Here is a 20,722-nt window from a genome sequence, read left to right on the forward strand (position 1 = left end):
AAGCCATGTAGCGTCTAGATAATTGCCAACATATTTTAAAATAATTGTCAAACACAATTATTCCCAGAAGTTTGAAAGAATCTGTGAGATTACTTGATCATTACTGTTATCACTGTAGGGATCAGTATCTTAAAAATTAAGCAAGTTCCTATATATTTGAATGCTACATGCATTTATACAGCTAAATTGTTTTGAATAAAATATTGTCCTAAAGCAGGGGTGTCAAACGCTTGGCTCGGTGGTTAGATCTGGCCTATGGGGTGCTTAGATCTGGCCCACAGGGCCGCCCAGGAAACAGCGAAAGACTGGCCTGCGGTGCCTCTGCCAGCAAAAACAGGGCATGCAGCCCTCCTGAGCTCTGTTTTTGCTGGCAGAGGGTTGCAGGAGGCTGTCACAGCCGAAAAGGGAGTTTGGGAGCTTTTTCTCTGGCAAAGTGCTCGGGCTACCACAGGCACCCCTGACATGAGTGATATCGAGTTGGTCACGGCCACCCTGGCCACATTCAAGATCAAACACAACCCTGATGCGGCCCTCAATGAAAGCGAGTTTGACACCTGCCTAAAGTAAGAAAAAAAATATCTTCCAACCTGTGATAATTGTCACAGCTTTTTCAGCATTTAATCTTGCCTTCAACACAACTGGAGGGTATCAAGATGGGAAATTTCACATGCTTTAGTTCCTGGCCAAAATTACTAATGTATAATTGGACTGAGAATTTTTTGTTACCGAGTCTAGAGCAGTGTTTCTCAACCTTGGCAACTTTAAGATGTATGGACTCCCAGAATCCTCCAGCTAGCATAGTGGCTGGGGAATTCTGGGATTTGCAGTCCCTACATCTTAAAGTTGTCAAGGTTGGGAAACACTGTTCTAGAGGATTCAGCAGTGCTATATTGTTTCCAAACATGTAATAACTTACTACAAATGTATTAAGACTTTGATTAAAATGCTTTTTCAGAATATATGACATAGAATTTGAATGAAAAAATAATTCAGGAGAATTGATACTGAGAAGGGACTCAATATAAAAGGCTTTGGAAACTAATAATGGCTTTGTTGAAACTAATATATTCTTTTATGAAAAACAGTACCTCAGCAAATAGAGAATTTCCTTGATTGGGAAAATCCTGGGCCTGCTGTAGTGCATGGTCAAGCTGAACTTGAAGATCTCGGTTCATCTCACGGGCTTCCTGAATTTGAGTAAAACATTATTAATTCACCCAAACTAAACTAAAATTAAATTTACCCAAACTAAATGCATCTTATCTACACAACTCTCCAATCCTGTAAATATTCAAAAACACATGATTATGGCATTACATGTCACAAAACATCAACCACAGCCAGTCTGATCTAGTGGTTAAGACTAGAAAGCAGAAGACCATGAAAGCCAGTTGGGTGATTATTGGGCCAGTCACTCTCTCAGCCCAACCCATCTCACAAGGTTGCTGTGGGAAAAATAGGAGGAAGAAAGTGTTGGGTATATTCACCACCTGGAGTTTCTCGTAAAAATAATAAAGGCATGATGTTAATAGTACTAGCAGTAGCATTTAGACTTATATACCACTTTATAGTGCTTTACAGTCCTCGCTAAGCAGTTTAGAGTCAGCATATTGCCTCAGAAATCTGAGTCCTCATTTTACCAACCATAAAAGGCTGAGTCAACTTTGAGCTGGTCAGGATTAGTCTGCAATGGGCAGAACTAGCCTTCAATACTGCATTCTATCTATTGTGTCACCACCGCTCCATAGGTAAATGTCTAGAAGCAATCTTCTTAGCCATCTGCTATGATTGCTCTCTGATAGTCTTCCAGGATGCTATTTTATGCTTCAACTTATTTTAATCCTTTTTCAGAGAAAGGAGGCAGTGCTGGACTGTAGCTGTCATTTTATTTCCCAAGACAAGACTAGGGTAGGTCCAGAAACGTTCTTGTAAAAAAATTGCAATCCTCCAGGTTGTCCCAAAGGTGCTTTTTTCAAGAGGCAACTGGATTTTCTGGTTTTTCTTTGAAGATGTTTCGCTTCTCAGCCCAAAAGCTTCTTCAGCTGAAGCTGAAGCCTGAAGCCTTCAGAGCTGAAGAAGCTTCTTGAATGAGAAGCGAAACGTCTTCAAAGAAAAACCAGAAAGTCCAGTTGCCTCTTGAAAAAAGCACCTTTGGGACAACCATGACCTGGATGACTGAGAATCGCCATAGACAATCCTCCAAGTTGTCATTTTGCTTTGTCCTACACTAGCAAACATATGTATATATTTAAAAAACTGAAATAATCCAAATAAATACTAGGTGGGGCATGAAACCTAGATAGTACCTAAGGATATGACTTTTTAACATTTGCAATAAAGTTTCCTATAAGCATCCTAAATTTTTTCTCCTAACAATACACAAATGTCCTTCTAGTTTTCCTTGCAGTAATATGAAAGTGATATATATTATATCACTAATATTGAATCATAGAAAGCATAAGTTTATCACTAGTCTTAGGGGACTAGTAATAATTTAAGGCAGTCCAGTTCAGAATAGTAGATCTAGAGAATTGCTTTTGATGCTTAAAACAACCTGGAAGGACAAAAATCAAGTAGAGGATTAGCTTAATTTATCCTATCTACAGATTCAAACAAATATATCCCCTAACAAAATAAATAATAGCTAAGCATATGTCCTTTAAGGTGAAAACTGTAAAAGAAACAAAGCTAGCAAAGCCAATTTACTTCTCACTGCTAAAAATATTTGTTATAGAATCCTGAACTCAGTTCAAGGAACTTCAGAAAATCAATTCTATTTAAACAAACAAGCTTTCTTGAGGGAAGAAAATTATACTTTTATTAAAAATTCTCACTTGTTTTTATCTTTTTTATTGTTTTTATTCAAACTTCTAACATAATTTGAAAAAAATATTCCATTTAACCCTTTATTAAATTCTTCACTCTATAGTACAAGATCCTTTCGTCATTATAAATACCAACGTAATACAGCACCTCTAATGAATTGCAAAATGAAACAAGATCTTTTTCTTTCTCTTCCTTCTCTTCTTCAAGCCGAGCCACTCGATTCGTCAAATTGCTATTTGCAAGTTCCAGCTGTTCTTTACTGTATTGCAGATCATATAACTTGTCCTCAAGATCAGTCTGTCACAAAATTAATAAATATTTGAATTATTTAACTGGCAGTTACATTGTATTGCTACAATTATAGGGACAACAGCCCAATTCACAACATTTAATTTCAATTAAATTTTCATGATATTTAAACATGATCAGCTATAGATCAGAAGCCAAAAGGAAGAATTGCTATCTGCAAATTATCTATTACAGGGCACTTAAAGAGTTTCAGAATGAATCTGAGGCATACCTTTCCTTGTTCAAGGGCTAGCAGCTCAAGCTGAAGACTGAGCACTTCTGAAGACATAGTTTCTTGTACACGTTCTGACATTATGTGTAGTTCTTCTGATTTTGAAGCAATCACATCTTTCAGATGGTCCACTTTATGCTTCAGTTGTTTCTCACTAAGTAATGCTTCGTCTAACTCTGATTTTAATTTTTCAACCTGTAAAACAATGGTTTTCCAAAGAGGGAAATAACTTTTACATTTAATTTTCATTTATACACATTCTTCTTCAAATTTACCAGCATATCCTCACTAACTATTGCTCTACAGTATACTTCATTTTCATTCCATTCTAAAACTTAATAAAGCATACATTAACTAGGGTCAACAATTTTTTTTATTAACTTTGCTGGTCAAATCACTGCATTTTTTAAATAAAGTAATATTTAAAAAAACAGCAACACTGTATTTGCCGAAATTTCCTATCACATTCTCTAAGGAAGAAGGCTGAAAAAACAAACATGCAGTTGAATGGTCGGTTTTTATTTATTTATTACATTTCATATTTCTAGATTGCCCATCTCCCTTAGGTTTTTAAACACACCATGTAGTTTGAAGCAGTAGCATCTTTTCCATCCCATTCTTCCTTTCTGCTCTAAAGCAGGATTTTAAAGATGGAAGATATAAGTTATATACACACTCATGCAGTCGCTCGCTCGCTCTTTCACACACACACACACACACACACACACACACACACACACACATGTCCAGTTACCCCAAAAAATTTCCTTGCTATCCTATTAAGCTGTATAATTAAAATTAATACATAGTAATCTTAGTATGTAAATTAGTAAATTAATACAAAGTCTGGTAAACTTGCAAGATTTGTTTCTCTCGCCCATGTACATGTATACATCTGAACTAGACTGTTGTTTTTCCATGTCATATAATATACTGTGGTACATGCATAATTTTGTATTTATTTATCTTGTCATGTTTATATTAGAGGTGGAGACCCTTTGAGAGCTGTATGCAACGTAATTTCATTTTAACGTATGCTAATTAGTGTACATTAAAAGTGACAATTAAGTATTATTCTATTCTATTCTATTCTATTCTATTCTATTCTATTCTATTCTATTCTATTCTATTCTATTCCATTCCATTCTTTAGCACTGCAGAAAGATATTCCAATTCAGAATTGATTTTTCAATAATGTGTTAAGTTCAGAACATTTTGAAGACTGTTTAGCATTAATAGAAGCAAGCAATTGCTATAAATAACAGATTGATCTTATTCTTTGTATAATGCACCTTATTTTTAAGCTCCTTTATTTCTTGCCCATGTAATGTTTCCAACTGCCTACGCAATGCATCCAGATGTACATTTTGCTGCTGCTTAAAAGCTTCACATTCAAGATTTAAACTTCCCAACATTCGATTCTTCAATTCTACTTCTCTCTGGAGAGTATATTTTTCTTGTTCAAAATTCTGAAAAAGAGGTATCACGGAGTTATAACAAAGAAAGACATCTGCTATGGAAGCACAGTGGTGAGCAAAAAGTATTCACCCTGGCAAAGTCTAAAAGACTGCACGTATCTTCTGTGCCCATTTCTTAACTACCTCGAAGGAGAAGATTTAGATGCATGAGCTACTGGATCAGCACAGAGGGAAAGTTTAAATTTTACCTCCTTACTCATGGGGAAAATGCAATGAATATTCAATTATTTGTATAATGAATCATATTAATAGGTTGGTTCTACTAATAGTTGGGAAATAATTCACAATTTATATTTAGAGATGCTGACCATATAGGACAGCTAAGTTTTTCTTCATGATGATAAAGATAGTTGTTGAGTTATAACCATTCATTTACCATAGCCTTGGAAAAAATCACTTATAAACTGTTTTGCACTTACGACCATTGCAAACCATTGTATCATCCCTTCAGTTACCAGTACATATTTGTAATTTACGTATTTGGCAATTAGCTCACATTTATGACTGGTTACAGCATCCTGCGATGACATGTCATTTTTTGCTGGTTTCTGGCAAAAAAAAATGTCCATCGGGGAAATTGGAATTGCTTAACCATCATATGATTTGCTTAATTACAATTGTAAAAATGGTCACAAATTTGTGTCGAGTCATGTGATGACTCAACTTATGACTGCAAAAACTTACAGCCACAACTGGGACCAAAATATCCACTGTAAGTCAAAAACTTCCTTCTAATTATAAATTTAATTATTCGCACACAGTGATTGGACAAAACCCACTATTAGTAAGAGAAATATGCTTTCTATATAAAGGTAGTCCTCAATTTAAGACTACAACTGAGACCAGAATTTCCATTGTTAAGCAAAGTGATCGTTAAGTAAATTGCATCTGTTCTTAGGACCCTTTTTGCCATGGTTGTTAAGCGAATCAATGCAGTTAAATGAATCATGTGGTCTTTAAATTAATCCAGCTTTCCTCACTGACTTTGCTTGCTGGAAGCGAGTTGGTAAGGTTGTAAATGATGATCACATGACCCCAGAACTTTACAACCATTGTAAATACATGCTAGATGCCAAGCAATCAAATTTTTATCACGTGACTGTGGAGATACTGAATTGGTTTTAAGTGCAAGGACTGATTGTCACATTTTTAGTGGCATTGTAATTTTGAATGGTCAGTAAGTGAATGGTTGCAAGTTGAGGATTACCTGTAACTATTAACCTCATTATTAATGTATGCAATACAATCCCAGCACTCCATGGCAGAACCTTTAAAATTGGTGTAGAAAACTATTCAAAGAACTGCATTTTTTAAGGTTAACATGTTAAACATTATTTCACAGCAATAACGGTAATGCTTCTGTGTCAGAGTAGAATCTATCAAAACACTCTAATACAATGCTTAAAATTTCACCTCTGTTATGGTAACCATTTCATTTTGCAGTTCATCTAGCCGATTCTGCAGCAAGTTTTCGCTTTCCACCAGCTTTAAGCCATACTGTGCCGCTTTTCTTCTTTCTTCTTCAGCTTCTTTCAGTTGATACTGAAGACGTGAAATGATGTCTCGGTCTGTCTCCATTTTCTTTTAATACTGAAACTATATATGATGTACAACTCTTTTAAAAATCAATCTACTATGGGTAAAATCCATATAACTATTTATTGATAGGATTTAGAAAAGCCCCACTACATGAATTATATGCTCATGGTACTTAATCCTGTGGATGATCTACAAAGCAGATCCCCCCCCCCCAAACACTGACTGGAGCTAGCCCTGGAGAAAGGAGAAGCACCATAACACCATATCTCCCATTCACTTTGGGCCTTGAGCTGGTCCAAAAGAATGCCAAGGTTGACGATATCAAAGACCGCTGGGATACTGAGGGTCAAGAGGGATGCACTTCCCCATCTCAACATTGTCTCAGGTTATTAACAATGTGACCAGTGCTGTCTCAGTACTGTATCCCAGTTTGAAGCCATACTGAGAGGTCCAGATAATCCATTTCCTCCAGAGCCCTTTGAACCTTCAGTCCAACAACTCTCTTTACAATCTTCCCTGAAAGGTTAAGCAGAAATTTGTCCAACTTTGGGCTGCTCTGTGACAGCCAGATGATTTTCAACTTCAAAGCCACCCATCCTACTACTACTACCAATTCATTCAGCTGGTCTGTCACTTTTTATAACCACAGGGAGAAATCCTATGCTTAGAATGAACACTGTACTTACCTGAATGTTCTTTCTACGTGCGCTGCGTGAGAGTCCAAAGCAATGGGTGATAACCTTGTCTGCTTGGCCAGAAACTGAGTTGTAATTTGTTTAGACACACCTTCTCCTTCCTGCTTAGTTCCAGTTTTTTAACGATGGTCTGGATCTGGAGAAGACATAACCTGTAACAATAGAAAACATACTCTCCTGGACCCTGGTGCCCTTTATAAAAGTAGGGAGGGGTTGGACTCTCATGCAGCGCACATAGAAAGAACGTTCAGGTAAGTACAATGTTCATTCTCCTGTGCGCTGCTTAGAGTCCAAAGCAATGAGATATACCCAAGCTAAGTATCCCTAGGGTGGGGAGTAGAAACCTCCAGGGTCCTGTCAACTGGAAGAACCTGCTGCAAGACCTGTCTCCCAAAGGCCACCTCTGCTGAGGCAAACGTCAAGTTTATAGTTTCTAACGAAGGGAGAAGGCGATGCCCAAGTAGCTGCCTGAAAATCTCTAGTATTGAGGCCTGAGTGGTCCAGGCTGCTGTTGTAGCTGCGCTTTTAGTAGAATGTGCCATGATATGGAACGGAATAGGTCAGGCTTGATGGTCGTAAGCATAGAAATACAGGTCTTGATCCAGCGACCTATGGTGGATGGAGACACCTTCATGCCCAGAGACCTGGGCTGAAAAGAGACAAACAATGCCTCTGTTTTTCGGAATGGTGCCATCCTGGCGATATATATGCGCAGTGCCCTGCGGACATCTAAGGTGTGCCACTGACGTTCCCTAGGATGTTTGGGATTTGGGCAAAAGTCCGGTAAGATAATCTACTGAGCCCAGTAGAACCGGGAACTGACTTTTGGCACAAATGTTCGGTCCAGTCAAAGAATGACTCTGTCAGGATGCATAATACACAAGTCTTTCGTACTGAGAGAGCCACCAGTTCCGAGATTCTTCAAGCAGAAGTAATGGCGATGAGAAAGACGACCTTGAAGGTCAAAAGCCTAAGAGTGGTGGAGCTTAACAGCTTGAACGGAGAGGATGTGAGTGCCTGTAAAACGAGGGACAGATCCCAAGGCGGCTTTTAGAAAGCTACGGACCCTCGGATGATGAGAGAGGGTGGAAGCTCCCTCGCAGGACAGAATAGTTGCTAACGCTTCTACTTGTCTATGGAGAGTATTAACCGCTAGTCCTGCCTCTAACCCTTCCTGCAGGAAGTCCAATAACTGTGGTACAGACGGCGAAGTTGGAACCAGTGCTTGCCTGGTGCACCAAAAGCAAAAAGAGGTCCACGTAGCATTGTATATGCGGCTTGTTGAGGGACGTTGGGAAGCAAGGATAGTAGAGATTACCTTCCTCGAGAAGTGGTCCCTTTTCAGGATCTCCCTTTCAAGTGCCCAACAAATGCACAACTTCAGTGCCAGACTAAAGCCATTGAGGGTCTGGGTGGAGCATGGCCCCCTGGCTGAGGGAGATCCTGTCTGGAGGAATCCTCCAGAGAGGAGATATTGATAGAGTCAATAGGTCCGTAAACCAGTTTCGTCTGGGTCTGTGAGGGGCTACGAGAAGAACCTCTGCACCTTCCTCCAGGAGCTTCTTGATGACCCTTGGTATTAGAGATATCAGTGGAAATGTGTACAACAGGCCCTGGGGCCACGGATAACAGAGGGTGTCCGTCCCTTCGGCCCCTGGTGATCAGAATCTGGTGTAGAACCGAGGAAGTTGTGCATTCGTTGGGATGGTGAAAAGGTCTAGTTGAGAAGGGCTGAATTTGGTTGACAACAGACGGAACAGATCTGGATGAAGTTTCCATTATGCCTGATCGATGGTCTGTCTGCTCAATTAATCTACGTGGATGTTGGAGGTTCTGGAAATGTGCTCTGCCCACAGGGAAGACAGGTGTTTCTCTGCCCATAGACCTATCACAGCAGCTTCGTTCATCAGTGCCCTGGATCGGGTGCCTCCCTGGTGGTTCACATGTGCTTTGACTGTAGCATTGTCTGTCAGTAAGAGCACATGTTGCCCTGACAATTGACATTGGAAGTGACGAAGTGCCAGATGGGCAGCTCTTAATTCCAGCCAGTTGATGTCCTTGAGGAGGTTGTGTGGGGACTACCGACCTTGGGTCATTTAAGACTGTAGATGAGTGCCCCATCTGAAAAGACTGGCATCTGTGGTTAAGGTCAGTCGGGTTTCTCCCTGAAGGAACAGCCCTGTTCGAGGGCTTTGGACATCCACCACTCCAAGGATTTAAGAACCTTGAAGGGAACTTTGATCCATTTGAAGGAATTCCGTTGGCAGGAAATCATTTTGCTAACAATTGAGACAGAAGGGGTTCTGAGGGTTCTGACTTGCCTTATGGTGGAGCGGATGCTGGAGTGACGCTCCTGGTAGAGGAAGACGAGACTGGTCTGAGTGTTGATCTGTACTCCCCAATTGACCAGGTTGGTGGACGGGGTCATGTGACTCTTCTCCCAATTCACCGTAAACTCGTAGTTTTGGAGGGTTTGTACTGTGGTCTGGAGATCTAGACTCGCTGCTGAGGGAACGAAGACAAAACCAAAATGTCATCCAGATAGCATAGCAAACGTAAGGGTTTCATTCGCAAATGAGCAGCCATCAGGTTCAGAAGTTTTGTGAATACTCTGGGGGCAGATGAAAGTCCGAAGGGCAGGGCTTTGTATTGGTAATGAAGTCCCGCATAGGAGAACCTGAGGAATCTCCTGTGAGACAGTCTGATGGGCACATGCTGATAAGCTTCTTGTAGATCAATTGACGTTAAGAGATCTCCTTGTCTTATGCAACCCAGAATGGTGCACAGGGATTGCATTTTGAAGTGTTTGTATTTGATGTGTACATTCAAGTGATGTGTACATATTTTTTAGATCTATGATGGCTCTGCAGCCGCCCAATTTCTTTTGCACCAGAAAGAATATCAAATAGAAGCCGAACCCCTGGTGTTGGAGGCACAGGTTCTATGGCCTGAATGGCCAGCAGATACTGGATTTCGGCTTCCATCAAGAGACCTCTCGTGGGATCCCGTGAGACAGAGCATTGCATGAACCGTCAAGGGGAATTGGAATTGAACTCTAGGGCTAGATATAGTGTTATGGTCTGTAATGCCTAGGCGTCGGTGGTCGTGTGTCGCCAACAGGTTGCAAATCTGCCCAGGAGACCATCTATAGAGCCTTCGTTGGGACAGTCATTTGGATCAACAGTATGGTCGGTAGCCAGCTCCCCGAAAGAAGCGTCTATTCTGTGGCTGTCTGGATCAATCCCAAAAGGGAGGTCGGTCGGCTGTTGGTGGGAAGGTCCTTTGGTATGCCGGGCTCTGAAATGTTGTGTCAGATGCATGAAAAGGCTGCCTGCGGTAAGGATACCCAATTTGTCTGTCTGCACGACAGGAGATGTGAGGGAGGACCTTCCTTTTATCTTTACCCTCCACCAAAATAGGGACTAAGGCTTCCCCAAAGAGAGAGCCGCCTTTGAAGGGGGCCGCTGCTAGGTGCCACTTTGTTTTCATGTCTGCCAGCTGGTGCCTCAACCATAAGAGGAGTCTGGAGGTGACATTAGATGCTAAGGTTCGAGAAACAAACTTAGCAGAGGTGAGGGTAGCATCCGCTGAATATTCTGAGGTAGCAATTAGTTATTTAAATCCTGATGCAAATGGGTGTCCTCAGGTGACACGCAGGATTGCATTTGACGCAGCCAAATTAGAGAAGTCCGAGAAAAGAGGGACGCCACTGTGGCGGAATGAATGGCCCAGGCGGCTGCTTAGTGGGCCTTACGAGCGGCAAGCTCCGCCGTTCAGTCTTCCATTTTCAAGCCCTCAGCTGAATCAGAAAGATACTGGCCATTAGAACAGGGGTCTCCAGCCTTGGTCCCTTTAAGACTTGTGGACTTCAACTCCCAGAGTTCCTCAGCCAGAGGTTGGAGACCTCTGCATTAGAACATCAATGGCTGGAAGTTTGAGGAGATCCTCAAGTTCCTGTTCCACCATGTACATTTTACTATCCATATCACTAGGGGCAGAGATGGCCCCGGGCTGATTCCACTGTCATTGTATGACATCCACAAAGAGCTTAGGGGATGGAACCACCTCATGCACTGTAACAGGCTTAATAAAAAGAAGAACCATGGGATCTTGAGTGTCCGAGGATCCCTCAGGTTGCCCAATAAGTGCCCCCATTTTGTCTGTTGTCTTTGCCTTGTACAATAGTGTTTTAAATAGGTCATAATAAAACAGACCTGTGACAGGGGGCTTATCAGGAATGACCCTTTCATCGTCAGAAAAATTATAATCCAGCAACTCCTCTTCTTTGCCATGAAAGGACATGTCATTTTGCTACAAAGGTGAAGATGAACGAGAATCCAGAATATACTCTCTGTCATGATATACTGGAGTATAGTAGTGGCTCTTGGATTCAGGTCTGTCGCTGGCAGTAGGGCTAAAAAACCCCGTTGTATAAGAGCAACGTCAATTCCCCTGGTAATAGTTTAGGCAATCATGTTGTACAAGTCTTTTCGCAGGGCAGTGCCCTGGCCTTCCTCTGGGCGGAGCTCCGCCACGTTATGCGTAAAGATAGCAGAGGCACAGGAACCCCTGTGCTGCTGAGAGGATCCTGGTTCAGGAATGGCTAAGCCCAAAAGAGCCTCTATATCTGCAGCCTGCAAAGGCTATATGCTAGTGGAGGCAGTGGAAGACCAACCAAACTGACCTGGCTGAGGTCCTTGTTTATGCATCAGCTGTTTCCCTGCTACAAGCAGGAGAGGAATGTGGCTTGCTAGCCTCTGCCTTTTTTTCGGCCTTATCAAATTGTTTATCTTAACGCACGATGTCACCTCATGGCATCCTTATCAGCTGCAGCTGAGGTTGAGGCCTGAACAGAGGACATGATCTAGTAACTGGTACTTTGGATCTAGATTTCCCCTTTTTTGTGACTGGATCCTCCAAGGCTTGTTGCCTAATGGAGGGAGAGCAGAGGTATGAGGAGATCTACTGTGAGACTCCATTTTGAAAGCCACGAAGTAACTGTGAAACAGCCAAATAAATTTTCTCTTTGCAAACTCTCAAGAAATTGTAGACAATTCCCTTGTAATCACCTCCCTGGTATACACAAACCCACTATGGAGGGCAATTAAGGGCTTAATCATGCCAAGCACTTGCCATCATGCCAACACCATGGCTTGTAAGCGGAAAGAATAAAGGCTTCTTATTTTTATATAGGCCGGGGGGGGGGATTCCAAAATGGCGCTATGCCTACACCAAGGCTTTTAAGCGTGAATTACCACGCAGCCTGCCCAGGGAGCTGGAATCCGACACCACAGATCCTTGCCCAGCTAACAGAGGTGTAGAGTCGACACTACGGCTCTCCCCACACCAATCCAAAGCCAAAAACTCACAAAATGGCTCCGAAGCGATTGAGGAAGAAGCTGGAGCTCCCAATGCTGCATAGGCCTTTCCACAGTAAAAAATGTCGCCGCGGAGCACCCAGCCCCGCCAAGCACCAGTCGCAGTGCCAGAAACCGCTCCCCAGCTGCAATGAAGCAAATTGAAGAGAAAATCTTCTCCTGTGTGCTTTTAAAGCAGTCCAAGCAATGGAGATAGTTAGAATATGTCCCTCTAGGCCGACTGAGTTAACAAACTGGAGTTAAGCAAGGAGAAGGTGTGTCTAAACAAATTAAAACTCAGTCTCTGGCGAATCAGACAAGGTTATCACCCATTGCTTTGGACTCTCTAAGCAGTGCACAGGAGAACCTGGGTGTCAAACTCATGGCATTTTGGCGGCATCATATGACGCATTGAGACTTTTTTACCCCTTCACCAAACCAGTGTGGGCATGGCCAAAGCATGACACATCCGGCCCATGGGCAGAGAGTTTGACAGACCTGGCTTACAAAGTTCCTAGACCAAAAAATATACCACATTCTCAACTGATAGAACTTTGCTTTGTGGACACTACTCATTGGTTCAAGGCATTGTGGGTCATTATTGTGCCATCAAAAAAAAAAAATCAGCAATCATCTAAAAATCTTCTCTTCATATGCAGACCAACATTTTCATAAACAAACTAATATCTCCCACAGCTCATCCTCAAAGAACCCATTACCCTCAGTGCCCTATTTAATCACAGGTAGGCTATGATATGACTGGATATCTACAGTTTTCTGCCAAACAAATAACCAATTCATTAAATGTGTCATATTAATGGATATTGCTGTTTTTCCATAGTCAGCATGAAAGACGAAGGATCTCTTGTATTTGGGAACACATATATATTAAATGAGTGGGAAGAACATAGTGGTCTTAGTACTCTTAGCCTGATATCAAATGCCATGGTTTGCTTAACCATCGTTTATTAGGTAAAATAAAATCAGTTTGGCTCACATTACGTGCAAAGCCAAACACTTATAGTTTAGGATTATCCTTGAATCCCATTTCACCAATTCACATTAAAAGACACTCGGCCTTTTAACAAAATGAAAGACAAGGAGAAGGCTTATTCTAGTTGCTAAACCACCAATAGATATAAAAAGTTTAAAACCAAGGTAGTGGAAGGTAGAAGAGGAAACAAAACTCTACACAAATCCATACAGAATAGTGGTTAAATTGCCATATAATTAAATTGTCCAAACAGTAATGCTGATTGAAACTAATTTGAGGCACACCTTCCTAGTAACTTTGAAAAGCTTATTTATAAAGTTTATAATAGTAACTTCTCAAAGAAAATGCCAAGTAAACTGGAAAACTAATACAAACCCAGAGCATGTTAATAGAAAACAAAACACTTTTATTCTGAAATATAGTATCGGTTTTCCAGAAACAGCAATAGGTAGAACACATGTCCTCACGTCAGTAACCTAAATTTAAGCATTCCAGAAAATTCTTCATGTTCTTCTTTTAAAATATTTAATATGCAAGCCAAGTATCCTCTAGAGCTTTATTGTTTTCCAAACCAATTTTTATTCCAAGCTAACAGTTTGGATCAGACTCCGACCGGCAGACCTTAATTTCAAAAAAGTATGTCCACTCATCATTCATCAGAGGCATGATCTGGTAAAACAAAAACATCACATTTCTCCTGCCATATTAACAATAATGAATATATCTTTCATCACTTTTTACCCATTAAAACTGTAAATGAATAGTTGTATCATAAATGTGATTAATGGTTTTATGAACTTCAAGACTCTGGATTTTTTTTTAATTTTCAACATTATTCAGTATTTAATTATTGTAATGAAACCCAATCAAGATTAGCAGTACTTAATGGCTATTGTGGCAAGAATGTTTATCTTCCTCCTTCTCCTGATTAAGCTAAGTAGCTTCAGTCTGCATAATAACATTAAGCAGTATATTTTAGAGCCTTCAGTAATGTGTCAGCATTTTAAACTAGAAAGCAAATAATACTGAGTCATAGTAAACTAAATAAGACTCTAATATCTAATAAGAATTTTTAGAACATTTTACAACTTGACATAACAGAACTAGCTACCGCAGACTGCTTAAAACAGAAAATATTTGAAAGCTACATGCAAAGTAACACTTGGCCATAAGTAAGCATTAAAACAATATTCAAATGAACATTGAAAACTAAAAGAACAAAATCTTTTCAGTCCAATAACATTTTGTGAAGAAAAAAAACAGAAACTGACCTTCAAGTATATTCCATCTTATGAAAGTTTAAATTTAAATAAAATGATGCCTTTTTAACTGGGAAATCTGTTTACTTTTATCTTGAAGATCGTTCCTTGATTTTGTCACCATTACTGCAGGCTTTTGGAATAGCATTTTTTTCAACCACAAGGGGAGATCATTGAAATGCAAATCCTTTTCAATCTATTCCTTCACTATTTCCATGGTTGCCAAACCCTACAAGATTGCCAAAGACAGTGGTTCTCTGTAACTTAGGCCGAAGAGTTCCAGTCTCATTTCTTCCAATATTTATCAAGACAGCACTATTATACTGAAACTTTCAGTTATTTTTGCTGTTTTAACAAATCTGTAACACTAGTTCACTAACAAGACTTTTTACACTAAATCAGCTATTTTTTTAAAAAAAATCATACATAACTAGAAAATCACAACTCTCAAATTTGCATAGGAAATTTACTAAGGACTATTTTAGAGCTAGGCCAAAGAACTCTAAAGCTATAATCCTAGATTCATTTACCAGACAATAAGGACCACTTAATCCAGTGAGATTTACTTCTAAGCAAACATGAACGCGACTTCCCTATTGACCTTTTTCAAATTTAGCACATGGTACCAAAATGAGGTTTTATGACGCTCCAGGTCTTGGATCAACAATGACAACCAGGGGAACACTTTATACTCATCTGCTAATTGAATCATTTTAAGGCCTAGAATGCTGCCTTAATTAAGAAAGCTGATCATTTCTTGGGTACAGGTTGTTTATTTGTTTAGATTTGTATTAACTACCTATGCTGAGCGATCAAGCTGTGATGACCAAACCCAGAAGATTCTGGTTTTGGAGATTTCAAGTCTTGTTTCACCTCACAAAACACTCCATCTCTATGCTTTTTGTTTAATTTTTCATCCTACATGGATGCAGGGAGAATGTTTGTTTAGGGTAAAATTGGCTAAAGATTCTCTCTTGTCAATCTTTCTTTAACTTTTAATTATGAATACTTTTTTTTTTTTTTGACAAAAGTCCAGGCTCCGTTAGCCACAGGATTAAAATACATCCCTAAATGTGTTTACTTAGCTGGGAAACCCAGTATTTCTTTAGTTATCTGCCACCATGCCAGTGGTAAATAGTAACAGATTGGGTTTATTCAGTTGGGCAGACCCAGTTTGTGGATCTTTATTGCTTTGCAATAAGAACGAAGCAGCTTCTCAACATCCTTCACTGCCACAGCTTCTTGCTGTTTCTACAATATTTACCAAAAGTGAGTGAAGATCTCACTAAGGAAGAAATATGAAAGGACAATAACAATTCAGTAGGACAGGTACTGAAAGAAGGTTATCCTTTTTTTTTCCTCCCTGGAACTATAGCAATCTCCATTCACTATTTTGGCCGTTTGCTACTTTAAAGCCATGGACAGAAAGCCCTTCCCCTTTCTTTCATCATCTTATTTCTTACCATTTTAAAATATATACATTAAGGGTTTTTTTCTTAGTTTAAATGAAAAAAAGAACACTATTTCAGGAATAGTCAGGAGAAAGGCATATATTGCTGTGACAAAATAAATAAATAAATAAATAAATAAATAAATAAATAAATGGGCAATATAGGTCATGTAGGCAAGCAGCAGCAGTAGCTTCCTTAAGACTTCACTTATTACAGTCACAGTCAGTCTTGCCCACCAACGTATCCACTGTACTTTGGATCCGGCTGAGGGCAGAAATCAATGGCTTGCACATTTGTTCATATCTTTGCCTCTGGATAGAAGAGGCAAGGATATAAAAGATGAAAATTTCTGGAAAGTCCCTGTGATCCCTTCTTTGACATGAATTGGAAAAGCATTTTAAAATGAATTGGAAGAGGGTTGTTGGGATTGTGGATTCTTGTTTAGTAATTGGAAGAAGGGAGCCCTTTCACAGGGATTTTCAGGATAGTAGAAACGTAGGGAAAAATGTTTCCCTACTCAAAAAAGTTTTCTTCTTATCTCAGTAAGGATGGAGGACTAGAAAAATAGTATTTATGTTAATTGAGTTTAGTGAATTATAGGTGGTTAAAGCTGATTTATAAGTATGGTTTGGAAATAATTTCATTTTACAGTTAGGAGAAGGAAATATGCTATTCCTATTATTAGCGTCAAATTAAAAATTCAATATTTTATGAGAATGGGGAGAATAATATATTTTACAGTTACACCTGTATTTAATAATTTCTTACACAATTTCATAAATGCATCTTATGAAATGTAATTATTTAAACTTGTTCTGGCCCTAGTCTGTGAGTAAGTCAGTGAGTCTTCACTGTATCCATTTTGAAGATGAGTGCCCAATCTCTTTCCAAACCTGAAACAATACAAATAGTTCAGTACAAAATTATGGTTTCCTCTAGTTACATTTATTATATGTCCTTAGTATCATGACCATCCTGGAAGGGTTCTTAAAGTTACCTAATTTCTATTATAGAAATTATCATGAAAAATATTCACTCAACCTTGCCATTGTATATCCCACTTCTATTATAGCATCGTATTCTTTAAAACACTATAAAGGGGGAAAAAAAGTCAAAATTATTTGCTTAGTATGAATTAGGAAACTCCAGGCCAGGCAAAGAGAAATGAAGCCAGGAACTAGCCCTGAATCTTTGCACAGTCACTAGAGACATAAATTGAACATAAGTCCATGGAGTCTCTTGTTTGTTCCCAAGGAGATCAGGAAGATTCTGCAACACAGGGAGACTGCAATAAAATAGCTTCATTGAAGCTTTCACGGGTGAATCTGGTTGCTTGCTCCTGTCATTACATGAACACAATGCAATTATGTTTGATCCCTTTCTGCTATATAACAGTATTCAGCATCTCAAAAGAACAAATGCAGAGCAGAGACCAGTAACAACCTACAGTTCTAATTGTCATGTTTCTCTATATCCCATTGGCTGTCAAGTCATATTTTCTTTATAAGTCATAGTCCAGACTAATAAAAATATACAACATAATAGCCAATTGTACAATTTTGGATTGAATTTTCATGTGCCAACAAGGAGATGTCATAAATATAGCGCATGTATCAGTATTCAGGTAAAAAAGTCAGATTTTTACATAACTGAATCACATTTTTGTACATATACTTACAGGGAACTTTGTTAACTAATCTAAAATTGTGGTGGTTGGGTTACTATATCCCTATCCCAAAAGGTAAAGGTTCAGTCTCTGGCCTTACAATATCTTTCTAGATATATCCAGCTCACTTAACCATTTACCGGAAGGGGAAGGTCCCATTTAAAGCCGCTACCTTGCAGAAAGGCTTAGAAACCTTGGAGGGCTAAAGCTATTGCAAAGCTACTTCCTGCATGCCTCTTCAGTACCAAACAAGGAAGTATTGTTTTGGCATGATATATCTGGTATAAACCAAGCATTAATGTTTATTTGAACTTTGGAGAAAGGAAACAACCAGAGATATTCTGTAGGATGGAACTACGAAGGCACCAAGTCCCCAAGGGCAGCACAATTTGGTTATGGACTTTTATCCCTTTCTAGGTCCAAGTTTGGGGAAAAGGTTAGAGCTTACCACTCTTTGCAATGAAAGAATCTCTTTGGTTCCATTCTCTTTCTCTTAATTGTTTTAGCAAAAGTTTGGAGGATAGCAATTCTTCCTTTCAACCAGGGGTGAAATACTCCTGGTTTGGACCGGATTGCCCGATCCGGTAGCGATGGCAGCGGGTGGTTTGGAGAATCGATAGCAAAAATCCCTGGCCCCGCCCCCTGCTGCATGATCATTAAAGGTTTTTTTTTTTTTACTTTTAAAAGCATTTTTTCAGCCGAAGAAAAAATGCTTTTAAAAGTAAAAAGCCTTTGATGATCGCACAGCTCAGCTGGGATCGTCAGAACTCTTTAAAAGTTTTTTTTTCAGTCGAAGAGGTTGTAAAAATAAAAGCCTTTGATGATCGCACAGCTCAGCTGGGATCGTCAGAACTCTTTAAAAGTTTTTTTTTCAGTCGAAGAGGTTGTAAAAATAAAAGCTTTTAAAAAGCTCCTCTGGTGATCCCAGCTGAGTTGCCTGATCGTCAGAACCCTTTAAAAGCATGTTTTCTACAAGCTCTTCGGCCGAAGAGGTTGTTAAAACAATCCTTTTAAGAGGTTCTGGCGATCAGGCAACTTCAGCTGGGATCGTCAGAAGAGCCTTTTAAAATCTTTTTTTCCTCTGGCGATCCCAGCTGAGTTGCCTGATCATCACAGGCTTTTATCATTTTTTTACAACCTCTTACAACAGCCCCCACCCATGCCCACCCAATCGCCCCGTCCCCACTTGCCTAATTGCTGCTTTCAGGCTCGCAAAGCTTTGCTTCAGCTGCTGCAATCAATTGCATCAGCTAGCAACTGAATCTGCCTGGCTGCAATTGGGTGGGGGTGGGGGCTTTAAAAAATAGTTAATTGGGTTTTTTTAAAGGAGTTTTTTTTAGACAGCAATTTAAAGTTAAGGAAGTTTTAAATTTAGCTGCTTTTATCTAAAAAATATAAATAAAATAAAATATTTGTGCAGCTTTCTGAGATTTGGTGTGTTTCTGTAGTGTTTCACTCTAACTACACAAACACACAAAATCTCACAAAGCTGTATGAGGCATTGTGTGTGTGTGTCAGTTGTATTGTGTTGTGGTGTGTGTAAAGTGTGAAAGTTGGTTTTTCAGCTTTTTGTGGTTGTGTGAGGTTCCTGCTTGTTGCAGGGGCCATTTTGGGTGAAGTACATCTGCTTTTACATTGTGTGTGAGTCTGTTGTGTTGTGTGTGTGTAAAGTGTGAAAGTTGGTTTTTGGTACCTCTTATTGTTTTGTGTACTTTATTATTTTTATTATTTATTGTTATTGGCCATGCCCACAGAACCGGTAGGGAAAATTTTTAGATTTCACACCTGGTTTCAACCATCTGATACTCCAACATTCAGGACAATATAAATATAAATTGGCTTCCAAAAACTAGAAAAGATGTCTCAAGTTCTGCAACTGATAATCTCAAGGTTCAGAACTGTTAAAATATTAAAAACTACAGTGGCAAAACTTCAGTTACAGAGTATATGCTTTAGTTCAAAAGAATCAAAATCATTTCCAATTCAAAAGAAACTTGAGCAGCAGCCATGTAAAATATCTCTGGACAGGAAGAAAAAGTGAAAAAGGTTATCAGTTAGGATTGTGAGAAATTTTATTATGCAAACCAAGAGGAAATGGATCATTTCCAGTTATAGTCCAAAACTAAATGATCCAAATCTCTGTATGCATAGATTTTTCTATATATGAACAAGTATATAATTATATGTATATAGAATTCTTTAAAATTCCAGTTCTCTTCTAGTACAAGTATCTTTATAGGACAAGTACAAAATAAAGCTATACTAAAATAAAACAATAGTAAAAAAAAATAAAGAATAAATCATAAAACTAACTCGGTTTACCAATTGGCAGGATATGCATTTTGCATATGAGGTAGAATTTAACTACTTTTAGGGTAATGGAGTCATGGGTAAAAACTATAAGTAAATATTAATCAAAATAAGAAGGGCATTTGTTTCAGTGGTGGGATTATTAACTATAACTGTATGCCAGCATAAAAAGGCAATATAGTAAAACCCTTTTCTGATACTTGCCCTAAACCATTAAAGAGGATCAAGAAATAATCTACATGAGTGCAGGGTTGAGTAACCAGATCTTATCTAGGAAAGGCTGCCACAAAGCATATACTATTTTTCTTTCTTTTTTCTTCTTTCTCCTTTCTTTACCCAGCCCTCCAGATAGATCAGGCTGAATTTGCTTTTTACTATTCCCTAAAAGAATACATGGAGGCGGGATCTGCCTTTCAGCTACACTAAGTGAAAAAACAGGAAGAGGAGGAGGAGGAAAGAGGAAGCAGGTAGGGGCTCAAGTTGAGAATAAGTAACTTCGCTTTTAGGAGGACACTATAATGTTAGGGTATAAACCAGCTATGGCACTTTCTTCAGAAGACATGCAGCCAGGAAAGTTTAATTTTTTAAAATTTACTTTTTTTTCCCTTTAAAAAAAATGGTTAATGC

The 20,722-nt window shown here is 39.2% G+C and overlaps 1 protein-coding gene across 6 annotated transcripts in view; it reads right to left on the reverse strand.

The window, feature by feature from the left end:
- The window catches only part of SPDL1 (spindle apparatus coiled-coil protein 1), a 56,528-nt gene that overhangs the window by 23,912 nt on the left and 11,894 nt on the right, over positions 1–20,722 (reverse strand). For 4 of the 6 annotated variants that reach the window (XM_058169297.1, XM_058169293.1, XM_058169294.1 and 1 more), the window contains 5 exons: positions 6,238–6,420; positions 4,639–4,815; positions 3,347–3,541; positions 2,974–3,123; positions 1,089–1,187 (listed from right to left, as the gene is read on the reverse strand). In XM_058169297.1, coding sequence (XP_058025280.1) covers positions 1,089–1,187; positions 2,974–3,123; positions 3,347–3,541; positions 4,639–4,815; positions 6,238–6,402 — 786 coding nt within the window. In that variant the 5' untranslated portion in view covers positions 6,403–6,420. Of the gene's footprint in view, positions 1–1,088; positions 1,188–2,973; positions 3,124–3,346; positions 3,542–4,638; positions 4,816–6,237; positions 6,421–14,680; positions 15,254–16,887; positions 17,013–20,722 lie in introns of those variants that run through there. The other 2 variants (XM_058169296.1, XM_058169295.1) reach the window with 2 other exon arrangements.

The sequence above is a fragment of the Ahaetulla prasina genome, chromosome 2, assembly GCF_028640845.1.
Source record: "Ahaetulla prasina isolate Xishuangbanna chromosome 2, ASM2864084v1, whole genome shotgun sequence".
Taxonomy (NCBI): domain Eukaryota; kingdom Metazoa; phylum Chordata; class Lepidosauria; order Squamata; family Colubridae; genus Ahaetulla; species Ahaetulla prasina.